This window comes from Falco naumanni, chromosome 3 (assembly GCF_017639655.2).
Source record: "Falco naumanni isolate bFalNau1 chromosome 3, bFalNau1.pat, whole genome shotgun sequence".
In the NCBI taxonomy this organism is placed as follows: domain Eukaryota; kingdom Metazoa; phylum Chordata; class Aves; order Falconiformes; family Falconidae; genus Falco; species Falco naumanni.
This window is the reverse complement of record NC_054056.1, coordinates 70,324,702-70,340,057: the sequence shown is the minus strand read 5'-3', so window position 1 is coordinate 70,340,057 and position 15,356 is coordinate 70,324,702. Positions and strand designations below refer to the sequence as shown.

Genomic DNA, 15,356 nt, shown 5'->3' with positions numbered 1-15,356 from the left:
GGAAAGCCATCAGAAATAGCACTGTGAATGGCAGTTTTCACAGAGTTCAGGAAGTCAGAAAGAAGAGATTTTCAGCTATGATCCAATTACAAAAGCTGTCTCCATCAAGGCAGGGCTGAGCCACCTGTGTAGCAGAGAGCAGCGTGCAGGTATACTTGGGACGTGGCCTAGCCTACGTGTCTGTCAGCTTCTGACACAAAGGAAGCCAATTCAGTCATTTTCCTCTGTAAAGGACAAAATAATACCAGCTGACAATCTTCTGCAGCTCAGTTTGTAACAGGAGCCACTTGGAATCATGAGTATTTTTGAAAAATCTATCTCTAAGCAAATGAAAATGTGAAAGTTTAAGATACATAACCTTGTTCGGTTCACTCTTTTTTGCCATTAAAATAATTCCAAATATCCACTGATAGTTCTTCTATCAGCCTTGTACAAGGCAGACTTGTAGTGGTAGCCTTTAAGAGCAAATACTCAGTGACATCTGAGATACCACAACCCTTTTACATAATAACAGTACACTTCGTGCTAACATTGAAGAAAAGGCTGAATAGCAGTCCCTCAATAAACATGCCAAATATACGGGTTATATGTCGGGTCGCTAGCAGCTATTATGATCTTTTGAGTATATTAATAAACTTTTACAGTCAAAAGGAAAAGAAAATCCGAACCCATTTTCAGGATATTGTGCTGTGAGTGAACACTTACAGGCTAAAACCCTTATAATGGATTTGTCTGCAGGGAATATGCTAAATCAAGCCCTTTTGAACTTTTGATTAAATAATTGATGCATAATGCAGAATGTATAATATATGCATCTTTCCCCCATAGTTGCCTGGAAACCCATATGGAACGGTACTAGCAGTTCCAGGAGCATTTAGTCTCTAAGTTGCTGGTAAAGACAATGGAACAAAAAAAGTTTTAAAAATCATTAACTCATCTTTCTTTCCATTATTCAGGTACTGCAGGATACCAGAATTAGTAACTTACACAATGGTATCATGAGTCTTGTAATATAGAATGCTTTTTCTTTTTTTAAAGCTATACCTGTTGGAGCCATGTGAATAATGTAATTCACTATTAGTCAACTGTAAGACTCAGCTTCCATTAAAATCGAAAACAAAGAATACAGTTAGCATTTCCAGCCTCTGTCTTTCTGTAACAATAGTAAGCAGACCACAGAATATCCAAGACAGTCAACAGAGGAATAAAAATAAGAATTCAAAATGGCAGGTTTTCTTTGCAAATTATATGATTTTTAAGCCAATCACACGGGAGACTGATCACTGAGGGTTTCGAAAAATATGAGAATGCCATGATCACAAATTCAAGAGGCAGATTGCTTCAAACTGCAGCCAAGCAGACCTTTTGCACTTCTTGAGTAGGCAACATTGCTTGTCATTCAGTTTGATTGCTCTGTGACCCAGCCTGAATCTATCCTCTGCTTTATTGCTTCCAAGATGGAGTGAAAAACATGATAAAAATCAACAATGAGAACAGAGCACTAACCATGGAAACCTACAGTGATGAAGGATTAAGTTATTTAATCTAAACAATTCTGTAATTGTGATAATTTGGTGGCTCTGTTCTGATGGTGATCCTGAGAATAAAAGGATGAAGGGCAAGTACAAAACTGTGCAGGCTATACAGTCCTTCAGAGGTAAAAGGCAGGATACTGAGAATGAATGCCTCCTGCCACGGCAGGGATCTGCATGAGATTCTTGCACACTGAGGATACCACCATTGAGTCTTTCTTGTGCATTGCTTCACTTTAGAGAAAATACTGAGTCAAAGAAAGAATGGTTTTATACAACAGTGGCAAGAGGTCTCGTTTACTTTAAGTAAAGAGCAGCAGTTGCCAGTTCCTAAACCAGTTAACATACAAAGATAAAACATTTGGTGGTTAAGCATCAACAGGACAGATTAGAACACTTCTGAACATCCTCTAGATTTGTGTTTAGGGAACTTTTTGGATGTGTATGATCAGCGCAGATTTTGTCATGCAGTAGTGAAAGTTGAACCTGGATCTCCTGTTGACTTCCTCTGCCACTAGATAACACAAAGATCACAGCACCATTTCCAGTGTGGAATCAAGACTTTTCATACCCTTTCCTTTTCCTACAAGTACCAGACACTGTGACTTTTCATTTTGTGGTGAATGGCATGTTGAATGGGATGGGATAAAATGATATTTTAATTGTCATCCCAGCATAGAAAAAAAACCCAAACCCAACCCAAACCCCAAACCCTAGTATTTTATTTAGGTTTAATCAAATAATTTTCAGAAAGTGCTTGCTGTCCTGATGGCAGTCAGTCACTCACACAGGCTGATCTCACCATTTGATATCCAAATTGTCAGTTTCTAGGACAAAACCAGTTTCAGCAGCTTGCTGTAGCGTTACAGGAGGTATAAGAGTACAGACGGAAAAAAGCTTTAAGAAAAGCATCTAAAAATAGTGTGTTTACAATAACTGTCACTCACTTCCAGTGGGAAATTATTATATTTCAGGAGGGTGAGAAATTATTCTAACTTAAAATAAATATAAAAAGGCAGATCAGTTCAGGGAGGCACCCAAAAGAATCTGTGCAAATTAAGCTGACACACCCACATGCCTCAGCTGTGACTACTTAAAGCCCAGTGGAGGCAGGAGGAAGAGTGGGGTGGAGGAAGAGGAGACTGTTTTGGAAGTTCATGAGGTCTCCATCATAGACATGGTAGCTGCACTCCCTACGTGGCAACAGCTGTACTATAACTTGGATAAGACAATGCAAAAAAACCAAAAAACCAAAAAAACCCCAAAAAACCTCCCCCCCCAGAAAAACCTAAACCAACAAAAAAATTGTCACTCACCAGAAGAATACTGAAGAAAGAAATAGACACTGAAGCCCTAAGGTGCTGTGACTAAATTGCCAGAGAAACAAGCTCCCTTTTTTTGTCTGCATTAAGTCACTTATTACTATGACCAGCATGCTTTAGATTCAAACTTTCAGTTGCCAATGATTTATTCTGATCTCCGGACAGCAGCAAAACATGCTTTTTTTCAGCCAGAGTCATAGAATAATCTCACAACACATTCAGGAAAGTTTGTCAAGGACAGCAGTAGTTTTCCAGCTGCACAGTTCTGTATTGGTGAGTGATGTTTAACAGCACAACAGTTTTGATTACGGTATGTTGTTATTTTCTACTCCTGCTGCCACCATACCCCAGAGGGAATCTGCATGTGAACATGATATTTCATCTCTGCTTGTTAATCAATTCACTGAAAACCAAGTATTAAAATAAACCAACTGCACAATGATCACTGGGGATAACTATAAATTGTGCTTTTTGGTGGTTCCTGAATACTGGTGAACGTTGCAGAGATGTGCAACTGCTGTCATTGGTTCTTCATGCCTTGTTTTAGGAAAACCTATTATGTTTCCATGTGTGAAGGCTATGAATAAACAGCTGTAAATCAGCCTTGTCAAGATGGCATTTTCCTGGCAGTAAGGGGAGATGAGCAGGAGCCTGTATGGTGGGAATGTGTGCTGAGTGCTCCAGTGCACTGGAGGTGAAGTGAATGACAATACCCTGATGTTTGACTTTGAGCAATATTGGTTTGTAGAATTCCCAGGTTCTGCTACTGTTGCAGAAGTCATAGTGCTCACCTGTAGTTTTTCCATCTCCCTGACTGATTCTTGCAGTGTGCACTATTTAGGGCCATCTTTAAAGCACATTTAGAAAATTTAGATGATGAAGTCAGCTATTCACAATTTGTACCGTACTAGCTGGAGTAATTGGACAGGCTGGATTGATAGGGTGAGGCCAACTGTATGAGGTTCAACAAGAAGCACCGGGCCCTGCCCCTGGGTCACACCAGCCCCAGGCAGCGCCACAGGCTGGGGCAGGGGGCTGGGAAGTGCCTGGTGGGAAAGGGCCTGGGGGTGCTGGTGGACAGTCAGCTGGATGTGCCAGCAGTGTGCCCAGGGGGCTGAGAAGGCCAACAGCCCCCTGGCTTGTGTCAGAACCAGTGTGGCCAGCAGGACTGGGGCAGTGACCGTCCCCCTGCACTGGGCACTGGTGAGGCCGCACCTCGAACACTGTGTTCAGGTTTGGGCCCCTCACTGCGAGGGGGACACTGAGGGGCTGGAGCGTGTCCAGGGAAGGGCAGCGGGGCTGGGGAAGGGGCTGGAGCACAAGGCTTATGAGGAGCAGCTGAGGGAACTGGGGCTGTTTAGCCTGGAGAGGAGGAGGCTGAGGGAGACCTCGTTGCTCTCTGCAGCTCCCTCACAGGAGGTTGTAGCCGCGTGGGGGTCGGTCTCTTCTCCCAGATAACTAGTGACAGGACAAGAGAAAACAGCCTGAAGTTGCACCAGGAGAGGTTTAGATTGTATATTAGGAAAAAATTCTTCACTGAAAGAGTGGTCAAGCATTGGAACAGCTGCCCAGGGAGGTGGTGGAATCACCATCCCTGGAGGTGTTTTAAAAATGCGTAGATGTGGTGCTTAGCAACATGGTTTAGCGATGGACCTGGCAGTCCTGCGTTAATGGTTGAACTTGATGATCTCAAAGGTCTTTTCTAACCTAAGAGATTCTGTGATTCTAGTCTATGATTCTATTACATGTTTCTATAAAGAGGTAGCATGTTTGATCAGATTTCTGCACCTGTTTCCTATCTGCTTTTATTATCCCAGATAATGAAATTAAACCTCAAATGATTAGGGTGCTGCTATTTCCAAGACTATACCCAGTAGAGCAGCCACAGTCAGCTCACACTTGCTTTACATTCTGAGATTTGAAGATGACGTAACCATGAGCAGTGCTTCCTCTGGGGTTTGTCTGTCCAAGACTCTGCATTCATTTGGAATTATTTATACCCAAATCTCAAGATCTTCTAAAAAATTCTTTAGAATTTGATTTTTCTCCTTTTTTTTTACAGAAGAGTCATCTACATCTTGGACAGCAAGCCAAAGCCAGCAGTGTGCCCTGGTGGCCAAGAGGGCCAATGGGATCCTGGGGTGCATCAGGAGGACCGTGGCCAGCAGGTGGAGGGAGGTTGTCCTCCCCCTCTGCTCTGCCCTGGTGAGGCCCCATCTGCAGTGCTGTGTCCAGTTCTGGGCTCCCCAGTTCAGGAGAAACAGGGAACTACTGGAGAGGGCCCAGCAGAGGGCTACAAAGATGATGAGGGGGCTGGAGCATCTCCCTTGTGAGGAAAGGCTGAGGGAGCTGGGCCTGTTCAGCCTGGAGAAAACTGAGAGGGAAACTTAGCAATGCATATAAATATTTTAAGGGTGAGTGTCAAGAGGACGGGGCCAGGCTCTTTTCAGTGGTGTCCGGTGACAGGACAGGGGGCAATGAGCACAAACTGAAACACAAGTAGTTCCTTCTGAATATGAGGAAGAACTTCTTTACCTTGAAGGTGACAGAGCCCTGGCACAGGCTGCCCAGAGAGGCTGTGGAGTCTCCTTCTCTGGAGACATTCAAAACCCGCCTGGACCTGCAGGAGAACCTGCTTTAGCAAGGGGCTGCACTAGATGATCTCCAGAGGTCCCTTCCAACCTTGACCATTCTGTGATCCTGTGTTAGTATGTATAACTAAGGTAAAGACTATTGCTATATGAGTTCTGCAAAGTAATAAGCAAGTTAGCCTGCAATCATCTCTTTCTATATCCACCACATCCTTGAAGGTACCTACATTACTGACAGTTTCTCTTTTCATTACTTCCAGTTTCAGAAATTATCAGGAGAAACAGAGAAGCATAAAATGAGTCTATATTCATGGTGCACTAATATAACTTCCCAGCTTTTAGGATTTCTGCATGTAGAATTTTGTGGGTCTAATGCTTTTGGGATTTTTTCCCATGTCTGGGCACTTGGTAGATTCAGATGTGCGCCAACAACAATTTTTAAATACTGTTATTTATGTGTAATGTTAACATAGGCATAGGGGAATCTTAAATTTGCAGGAATTCTTTGAAAGATAATATTAGAGCTTTTTCAGATTTATCTATTCTCTGCCTTGAAGCTCTTGCCTAGAAGCTCTGCCTTGCACAGCCATTGCCTGAAATCACATCATGTGAATGAATGACTTCTTTTCCCACTAATAAGAGAAAGCCATCTGAGAGAGCAGTAGTCGACCAGAAACAACCAGAAGAATCTGTACTTGATGGTGAAAAGATGCATGTACTTGAGCCCATTCCAGAGCAACAGGCATTATTGCTTAAGTTGCACAGAAACCAATTCTTAGGGTGACATTTTAAGTTCCTCCATTTTTTTTTCTTCAGAGGAGATTGATATAGTATAAGTCTTGATACGAGACCAGCAAACCATTTCTCCTAGGTTATCAAGGGCAACTAGAAGGCAAGCACTGTTCATGAGCAACTCGGCACGAGCTGGTAAACTGAAGGGTATGTGTATTTGTTCCCTATGAAGAGAAACAACAGTTCCACAAAAGCAGATTGCAGTTGATAAATAAGAAGAACAAAGATTAACAACCAATATTTTTAGCCAGCCAGCCACTCCCAAGAATGAAGCTATTGCACCCGTAGGTTTTTTCATTTGCTTTTATATACAGTTATCAAAGCAATTACTGTTAAGATTTTGCTATCACTGTCAACCTAATTGGATACTTTTGTGACCTCAGACTGTTGTATTCTGTTACCATGAAAATGAAGTGAGAATTTCATCCTCTTAAATATAAAATTTATAAAAATAAAATAAACAACTGAATGCAACATCCATCATAGTGTCTTTCAACACACTTCCTCTTGAATGGGAGAAGCCAGCTGCTGGGCAGGTACTAAGTCCCTCCTGGGTTTTGTGTCCCGCAGCCTGCTTATAATGTGATACTAATCCTTCAATTCTACTTCAGCTAAACACTTATTAAAAACATGATAAATGTTCTGCAGAAATAATTGAACGACCTGCTCTGTAGTTAATAAGCCAAAAAATATTCTCCAAAGTCTTTTCCACCACAACTTGGCCTCTCCAGTAGGTTTGGACAGCATAAGCTAAACACTTCCATAACGCAGCTAGATGTAACCCCAAAACTAGGAACTCTCTCCAGGGTGGTTAATCTCTATCTGCAGTGAATGGTCTTAACATACTTACCACTGCGCATAGCATAAACGTAGACAGACTGTCATTCTAGTTTAGATATGAAGACTAAAAAAACTTGTTTTCTCTGCATTAGTTGTCTCCCTACTGCTACTGATGACAAGCGTTCCCTTGGTTAGAATTTTTTTTTTGTCTTGGTGTGGAAAGGTCCAGTAAAACACATAGACCAAAACCTACCATTCTAAGTATTTGCATACTGTTTTGGATGGAGAAAAAAGGATACACTCCATTACAGATTTTATATGTATTTCCCCTTTAAAGTTCACAGCAGGTGACTGTGATAATAGAAACTGCAGCTGTAAAGGAAGAAAGACTTAATCTCAGAAGAAACATTTAAAAAGTCACTAATCAAGTGGGAAACCTCTCAAGAATGAAGTCTAGAAGGTGGAAGACAGACATGCAGAGATCAGAAGCAAGTTCACCCTCTTAGAAGATGTCTCTAGCTGGCCTTCTGGAGAAAACGGGGCTGACTGACATTGCACTTCACTTGCTGCACCCCAGATAGACAAGGACTAAAACCACCATTCCTTCTCATGGAGTTCCTACAAAAGCATTTAATTTTCAGGATCTTGCTGGAACCCACAGATGTTATTTTACAAGAAAACTGGAGAATGTAGTTAATGTACTTATTAATTAAAGCTGTGGCCTGCATCACAACTCACCCTTCTGTGACTGAATCACTGGCATGCTTGAGACAAGTTCCTTATGTAAACAGGTTAATATTTAAAATGTGCCTAGGCACTCTGATTAGTGTCCTTCACAGTGCTGGATCAAACAGCCCCAGTTTCTGACTGATGTGAAGGACAGACTGGGGAGTGTGGTGGAAAGCTAGTAACAATGGTATATTAAAAAGCGCTGACATACTTACAGTTGCATTTCTTCTGAACAAATCTAAGCTTGCATGCTGTTCGGTAGGTGGACAAACGAATGCGATCCAGATCTTGAGCCCCTAGTGCAAGAGAATAACAGCAACATTTGTATGGAATATGACCTGTGCCTATCTTTGCTAGCAGGGAAGCCAAAGAGGACACATGAGCGGACTCTGTTCAACAATTTTCAAGGCACTCCCCTTTGCAGGGAGTAGAGAGGGGTGAGGAGAAAGAAGGGGAATGGTAGGAGCTACAGTGTTAAAAGACTTTTATAAAGGAAGGCAAGGAATAGTCAGCCCACTGTGTCTGTCACTTTGAAGAACAATCTGGTCAAGCTGCAGGCTAAAAGACACACTGGCCAGGCTCCAACAGCAGGGAAAACCTCCATCTAATTTTAATATTTAACAACAAAGCTCATATCAAATATCTTTGGCTGACATGCCAGATCAGAACAAGGTATTGCCAGCAAGCCAAATCAGAAAAAATATCATGCCATCACAAAAAGACATGCCAATCTGCAGAAGGGGACAAAAATAATGCAAAGGGTGTGAGGCCTTTCTCCATTTTGCAGAGCTATGTCCTCTGCAACAGAGACCTCAAAGGGTCAGCTTTATGCTTCACACATAGCTTGGCCCTGGCTGCTGCAACTTAAAAGATCTGGCAACATTTCCAAAGCAGCTGTTGAGGAGATGGGTATAAACTGACTGGTAGCTACTTCACATACAAGTGCAGTACAGAGGGACCAGGATGGGGGCAGAACCTGGCACAGTGTCTTTAGGGCTCCTGCTGCTGTGTACCACTCATAACACTTCCCCAAATCCTCAAAATGTAGATGAAGAGATTGTGATTTAAATCTTTCTCCTTCCTGGCTGGTATGTCTTACATAAAAAAAGGGTTGCCTCATAGCTACAACGTGGACTATGAAATACATGACTGGTTATTAATTTTACCACACATTTAATGGAAACGTATTAAATTAGTTGGCCCTGTAACAGCAGTAAAACCTGTTCTATTCAGTTAGGCAAGGTACCAAGTTACAAAAAACAGAGCTTCTTAAGGAACTGTCTGCATGAAACACATCCAAGCAAGGTACAATCGGGCTGGAAGAGGAGTGGAGTATATCCCTGCTTTTACATATGTTTCCCAAATCCTTTCTTTAAGATTCCTCCTGACGTTATTAGATCGGCTGCTCAGCTGCACTGTTTGTACATATGGCTATGTCAGCATTGTTCACTCACACTTTCTTAAAAAACCTCCCGGACCCAAATTTTTCAAGTGTGCTCTGACCTGCAAGTTGCAAATGAGAATGATACTCTCCTCTCTCCCCTCTCCCCAAACTCTGCTCTTTTCCTGACTGGATTCCCCTACCCTGAGTTCCCAGGGATCCCAGCTACTCCCTTTTGCCAGTTGGCTGTCTTAACACCATCTGCTCCTGGGAGAAGCTACCCGTAACTACTTAACATCAGTCTGGAAAGATATTTTATTCTTTTCATCATGTGCTTTATTGTTAAATTAGACAGGTTTTTCTCTCCTCTATTAGGATCTCATTGACAGCTTTTGGAAAACTTCTTTACTGGCAACGCTTGTAACACTAAGTCTTAACATTTTTAATAGGACTGATGAGTAATATGAATTTAACTTTCCCCTTCTTTAGTGAAAGCCACTAATAAAATCTTCCAATGCTCCTTTACAAAACTTCAGCCTTTTAATGTAAAGATTCAAAGCAAAGAAAGACTGGCTCGTTGAGCTCCCAAGGTTGCAGTGTTAATCCTAAACAAACAAATTTGTAGGCAATAGTGTTGCTTTTTTTTCTTTTCTATTTGCACACACAGCGGATGGTATTACTTTGATACTATTTTGGGAGCAGGTGTTTTTGCTGATAAAATCCCTGGAACAGACAATTTAATTTTATCATCATTCATATTTTGCCACAGTCAGAGATCCATTTGTCAATTTCTGTAGAAAAGTGAATTTACTTACACGGAGAGTCCTGAAAAGCAAGTGGAAATATGTGCAGGACTGAGCACGGTAAATGAGACTATGAATTTGTAACTTGCCTACAGGATTGCCAGTGGCCTCTCCCTCCTTTTGCTCACTGCCAGTGATTTGCTGTTTCCTTTGAACATGCTCACCTCATGTAACACTGTTTGTTTGCAGTTTGCAAAAATAATAAAGGGATACATTTCAAGCTTTGGCTGCTGTTTTCTTGCTGGATTATATGTGCTTGCAGCACAACAGCGGTGTATGTTTTGAACTCTCTTCATCAGGCCAGATATACCTGAGCATGTCAGGTAAGACTAAGAGAAGCCTAGTGATTTGACATCCAATGGTGCATTTTGAGATATAAGATACAATTTAAGTTTTAACCACAGGACTTTAAAGAAGATGATATTGACTATGATACTAATTCACAAAGGTTTATAATCTGGAACTAGAAAGATGCCTCTGCTGAAGAAAGGAAACAAAAAAGTCAAACTAAACTTCTTTAAAACATTGGGAAAACCACATATTGGCACAAATCTAAAGTGAGAGTCAAATCCATCTATTGCTTGTTTAGAACAAATTTCCTACTTAAAAAGGCAGGAAAAGTTGGAATATTTCTTGCTGTCTTGTGTAGTCTGGAACATGACCCACTTCATACAAGTATTGTGGGGTTTTAATCAGACTTGCAGATATGACTGCAAGAACCTAAAACACTGGCAGAGTCCTCTGTGTTATGAATTTTCTTCCTCTTACATCTGCAGGTTATGGAGTTTAACTTTTTACCGTAAGTTTATGCCTGTTACGTTAAGAAGTTTCACATGGCCCACAGCATGTAGGGCATGTGGAGCACATGTTTTTTGTTAAACATGGATCATGTGGGCTCGCACACAGCTGAGGGCACCTCAATGTAATGCCAGGATGAGCTTCTGTTTCGATGAAGCACACCCTTTACACACACAGGATTCCAAGCGACTTTCAAAATGCAAAATTCAGTGTTTTATTAATATGGACATTTATTTGCCTAAAACATAATTAGTTTTTCACAAAGACTTAATATTTCCCCGTTTTTACCTAGTTGGAACCCAGTTCTCTGTGTGCATGTGTAGTATGAGGAGGAAGGGAGGCTGGCAAATAGAAAAAGGAAAGCACACGTGAGATAAACTGACTCAAGTAAATATGTCATAATACTAAAATGTGAAAGAAAAAATAGTAGACAATAACTATTTGTGTACAGTGCAGGGAAAATAGTCCCTTCTCTCCCTTCAATTGCTGAGTGTAAATTTTCCCAATACCTCCTTAACTCCTCCAAAACAACCCGACAGCAAAACAGCCTTCAAAACTGTGGGAACAAGCCATAAATCCTCCAGCAAAGTCTTAAGCAATTATCTTCCATTTTAGGAATATTTCAAACTCACTGAAGTTAATGGAAGTTGTGCTATCGACTTTAGCTGATACAAACTCAAGTTCTCTCTATAGTTCTAAATAAAAGTATAGTAAGTTCTAATACTGGATAAATGCTTCATCCTTTTTTCTTGCCTTTTTTTTTTTTTTCTTTTCCTTCTAGCCAAAGAACAACCCCTCTCTCCACTGGTCTGAGATATTGTATGCAAGGGACAAGAGAAATACCCACGTGAGTTACAACAGCAAGCCTTGTATGATACTGAAATAACTACAGGGCACAACAGAGCTAGTAGACACAGTGGAACAGGCCAAGACTGTCCTCAGCACGCAATCTGAACGAGAAGTCCTTAATTTGGAGACTCAGGAGAACAGGTGTAGGGCATTCAGTCACCCCCGGACTCACCCCTGGAGAACAGTCCTAAGCACACCTAATTCACCAGCGCGGACCCTGCCTTTCAGTGTGCACAGCTGCTCAAGTCCCAGCAATGCTCATCTTAGTCTTCCCCCAACGACGGGGGAGATGTTCTGTCGTTGTTTACTATGTTGCAGGGGACAAATAATAGGAAGCTTAGTATTGTGTTAGTATTGTATTGTCTATTACAGACAGAACTTAGGTAAACCTAGTAACAAGGTGACAGTCCCAAACTTCATACGTAACAGAAATTCCTTGACAAATGGTGCATTGTTTGTAAGAGAATTGAGAGATGACTGTCGAGAACTGCAGGATCATTGTTATAGTACATCCCTGACACACTATTCTGCAGGGAACACAAAGCTTCACTAGAAACTATAAAAAATGTGCTCAAGTGGAGTATGATGGAGTCCCTGTACTGTGCCTGGCTGGGATGGAGTTAACTTCCTTTATTGCACGCTGCTAAAAAAGTGTTTATCACACACTGATGTTTTAGCTATTGCTGAACAGTGCTTGCAGAGCATCCAGGCCTTTTTGTTTCCTACTCTGTTCCCCCCAGAGTCAGCTGGGGGTGGGCAAGAGGTTAGGAGAGACACAGCCAGGACAGATGACCCTACCTGGCCAAAAGGACAGTCCATAATATATCACGTCATGCTCAGCAATAAAACTGGGGTAGCAAAAGCAGGGGGTGGGAAGTTTTGTCTTCCAAGGTAGACATTGCTCGGAGACAGTCTATGCATCAATGAATGAGTGACCACCTTTGCATCACTTGTTTCTTGTGGTAATTTTTTTTCTTTCTTTATGTCACTTAACCATCTATTTTTATCTCAAGCCATGAGTTTTCTTGCTTTTGCTCTCCCTGTATTCTCTCCCACCCCACTGAGGGCTGGTTCGGGATTAAGCAAGTGGTTGTGTGGGTGCTTAGCAGCCAGCTGGGGACAACTCACTACAGATACCCCCACTAAAAGATGTAGCCTTTCGGAGACCTTTATCCCTCTTCATTGCTACCTGTGCATTGCAGCATTTGTGTCTCAAGAAGCTACTGATTAAATAATACAATTACAAAATCTGATGTAGAAAATCCCTATCTTCTGCTTTTTGGTCAAATCAGCCCATTTTCCTGTAGTTTTGGACTCATAATAAACCATTTGTGAAATGGAGATATCAGTTACTTGAGGTGGAAAGCTTGCATAAATTTTACTGACACTGCATTGCAACCGGCTTCATTTATCTCTGTGAAACATTTCTAGTACTTACGCATTTCTGCAAACAGCTGCCTTCTTTCTGCCATGGTATTTCCTCTTTTCCCACAATCTTCAATCATTCTGGAAGACAAAATCATGTTAAAATACTGAGTATTATTCCCAGACTGAACATAAGTACATAAGCATCCACAATTGATCCTAGAGAACCTTTGAGGCTGGCTGGTGCTCCATGTGTACCCAATACCTTTGGCCAGCCTCTCTGTGGCATGGTTTGCAAGGGAGCTGGTCCCCAAGTTGTCCTCCATTCCCTAGACTCTGCTTACAAGCATTTGTTTTCCCTCTCTCTCTCTCCCCCAAAGGCAATGTTCAGTTTTTCTGCTTGATGTAACTAACTGACTTACATAACACAAGCTCTGAAATTCATTTTAGGTTTTGTCAAATAAGGAATCTTCTGTTTAAACTATGTAAGAAAGAGGAAATCACTCAAGATTCAGACGTTATTTTGTAATTTAGAAAATACCTTTCTAGCCAATTCTGGGTGGAGGAGACAAAAAAATAACACAACAGCAACTAAATCTCTACCCCACAACATAACACCCTCTATTTACTCAAGCAAATATACTCCAAATATTCATTCAAATTCAGGACAGTACGACTCTGATTACATGAGTAAAAAGCTCAGAAGTAAGAATATATTTTCCTTCAGTTTTAAGATATAAAAATCTTCAGAATATTTTGAAGAGCACTACTGCTGGATAGAGCACAGAGAAGAGACAACTTCCTTCAAAGCCAGCATTCAAACCGTAACAGATGGTTATTGTTGTTGTTGTTATTATTATTACTTTATTTGAATTATTAAACTGTTCTCATCTAAACGCACGGGTTTTACCTTTTTCTGTTTCTCCTCCCCTTCCCACCAGGGGAGTGAGCAAGCAGCTGCATGGTACCTATTTGCCAGCTGGGATTAAACCACGGCAGCTCACTACAACGTCAATATGTTAGACATAAGGCTGTGAAAGGCTTTAACAACTTTAAACTATTTAAACTTCAGCAGCACTCAAAAAATGAAACCAGTGTCAGCATCACTACTTCCTATGGATAACTCCTAGCAAACCAACATCCTTTCCTCCCTGACAAGTCTGGTTAGGGCTTCTGACCTGCATTTTAATCTGCATGCTTATCTCAACTAGACTGTGTAACAAGACATTGGATCATCCGGGATATATATAAAGGAGATGATCTGCAGAGACCTGCAATTCAAAATATTCTACTGTATCCCATAGCAAACCCGCATATGTATATAACGGGAAGGGTAAAAGTACTGGATGCTGCAGTCTACCATCACCAAAGGACTTAGGATAGAAACCCAGTTTCCTTTTACTTCTTGAGGAAAGAAAGGCAATCATGTAAGAGGTGTTTTGTTGTCTGTGGTTTTTTTTCCTTTCAAAATGCACTGTTCAAATGAAGTGGTGGCACATTATAACTGCCTTTTCCAAACAGCCTATTCAGTTCTCAGAGTACTGATAAAGGTTCTGCTAAAGTGCTGTCTACGGTGGACATTTGTGATGTGAGCAGCAGTGCCACTAGGAAGTGGACAAAGAGTACAGCTGCAGCCTGTTTGCAGGGACATTCAAGTTCACCTTATGCTCTAACTTGGCTGGGAGTGATACAGATGTGTGTAGCATGACGTTAAGTCTCAGCTAACGTATCCTGCCTTTGTGCAGAGATACCAGCTTTCAGTATAGTGCTTTACAGAAGTGGCCACACAGCCTCTGATCTAGAGGTAGCTGGTGGATTGCTAGCTTAAATGTGTCAGGGAAGACTCATACCCACCTGCAAAATGAGATATATCTCAAGATATGCCAGACCCAGCCTGCATCCTACTTAGACAGCAGATAGTAATACCTTTTGTGCCTGGATTAGCCTTAAATCTCTGCCCATCAAAGATGAAAAATGATGTAATCCCACTAACTCCAGCTTGAGTTCCCCACTCCTTCCTGTTTCTAATCAAACTCATAGTAGGAAACAAATTTGCCATGGTAAATGACCATATCTCATAGGACAGGTGGCTTAATAAAACCCTTTGAAAAGATAGCAGACAGCTGAGTGAATAATTCAGAGCAAATACAATTTTAGATTGTTTTATTATTTGTAGAGCGGGACACAGGCCACCATAATTTTCCCTGACTTCTCCTGCCCTCAGAATTATTCTACAAACAATATGCAACTGTTTTTCAGACTATATAGTGTTCATATTAATTGATTAAGATTGGGTTATTGTGATTTTGGCACAAGGATCACATCATCTTCTTTCAGTTTCTTGATACAATTTACACTTAATTCTTACAGATTTTTCTCCATTTATTAATTTGCTGTTTAAATTCCATCAATGT

At 41.2% G+C, this 15,356-nt stretch overlaps 1 protein-coding gene across 10 annotated transcripts in view; it reads right to left on the bottom strand.

Moving 5' to 3' along the window:
- Positions 1-15,356, bottom strand: part of DTNA (dystrobrevin alpha) — a 233,837-nt gene that overhangs the window by 89,215 nt on the left and 129,266 nt on the right. For 7 of the 10 annotated variants that reach the window (XM_040586902.1, XM_040586907.1, XM_040586906.1 and 4 more), the window contains exons 2-3: positions 13,016-13,083; positions 7,962-8,042 (exon numbers count right to left, since the gene is read on the bottom strand). In XM_040586902.1, the coding sequence (XP_040442836.1) occupies positions 7,962-8,042; positions 13,016-13,082 (148 nt within the window). In that variant the 5' untranslated portion in view covers position 13,083. Of the gene's footprint in view, positions 1-7,961; positions 8,043-13,015; positions 13,101-15,356 lie in introns of those variants that run through there. The other 3 variants (XM_040586911.1, XM_040586901.1, XM_040586910.1) reach the window with 1 other exon arrangement.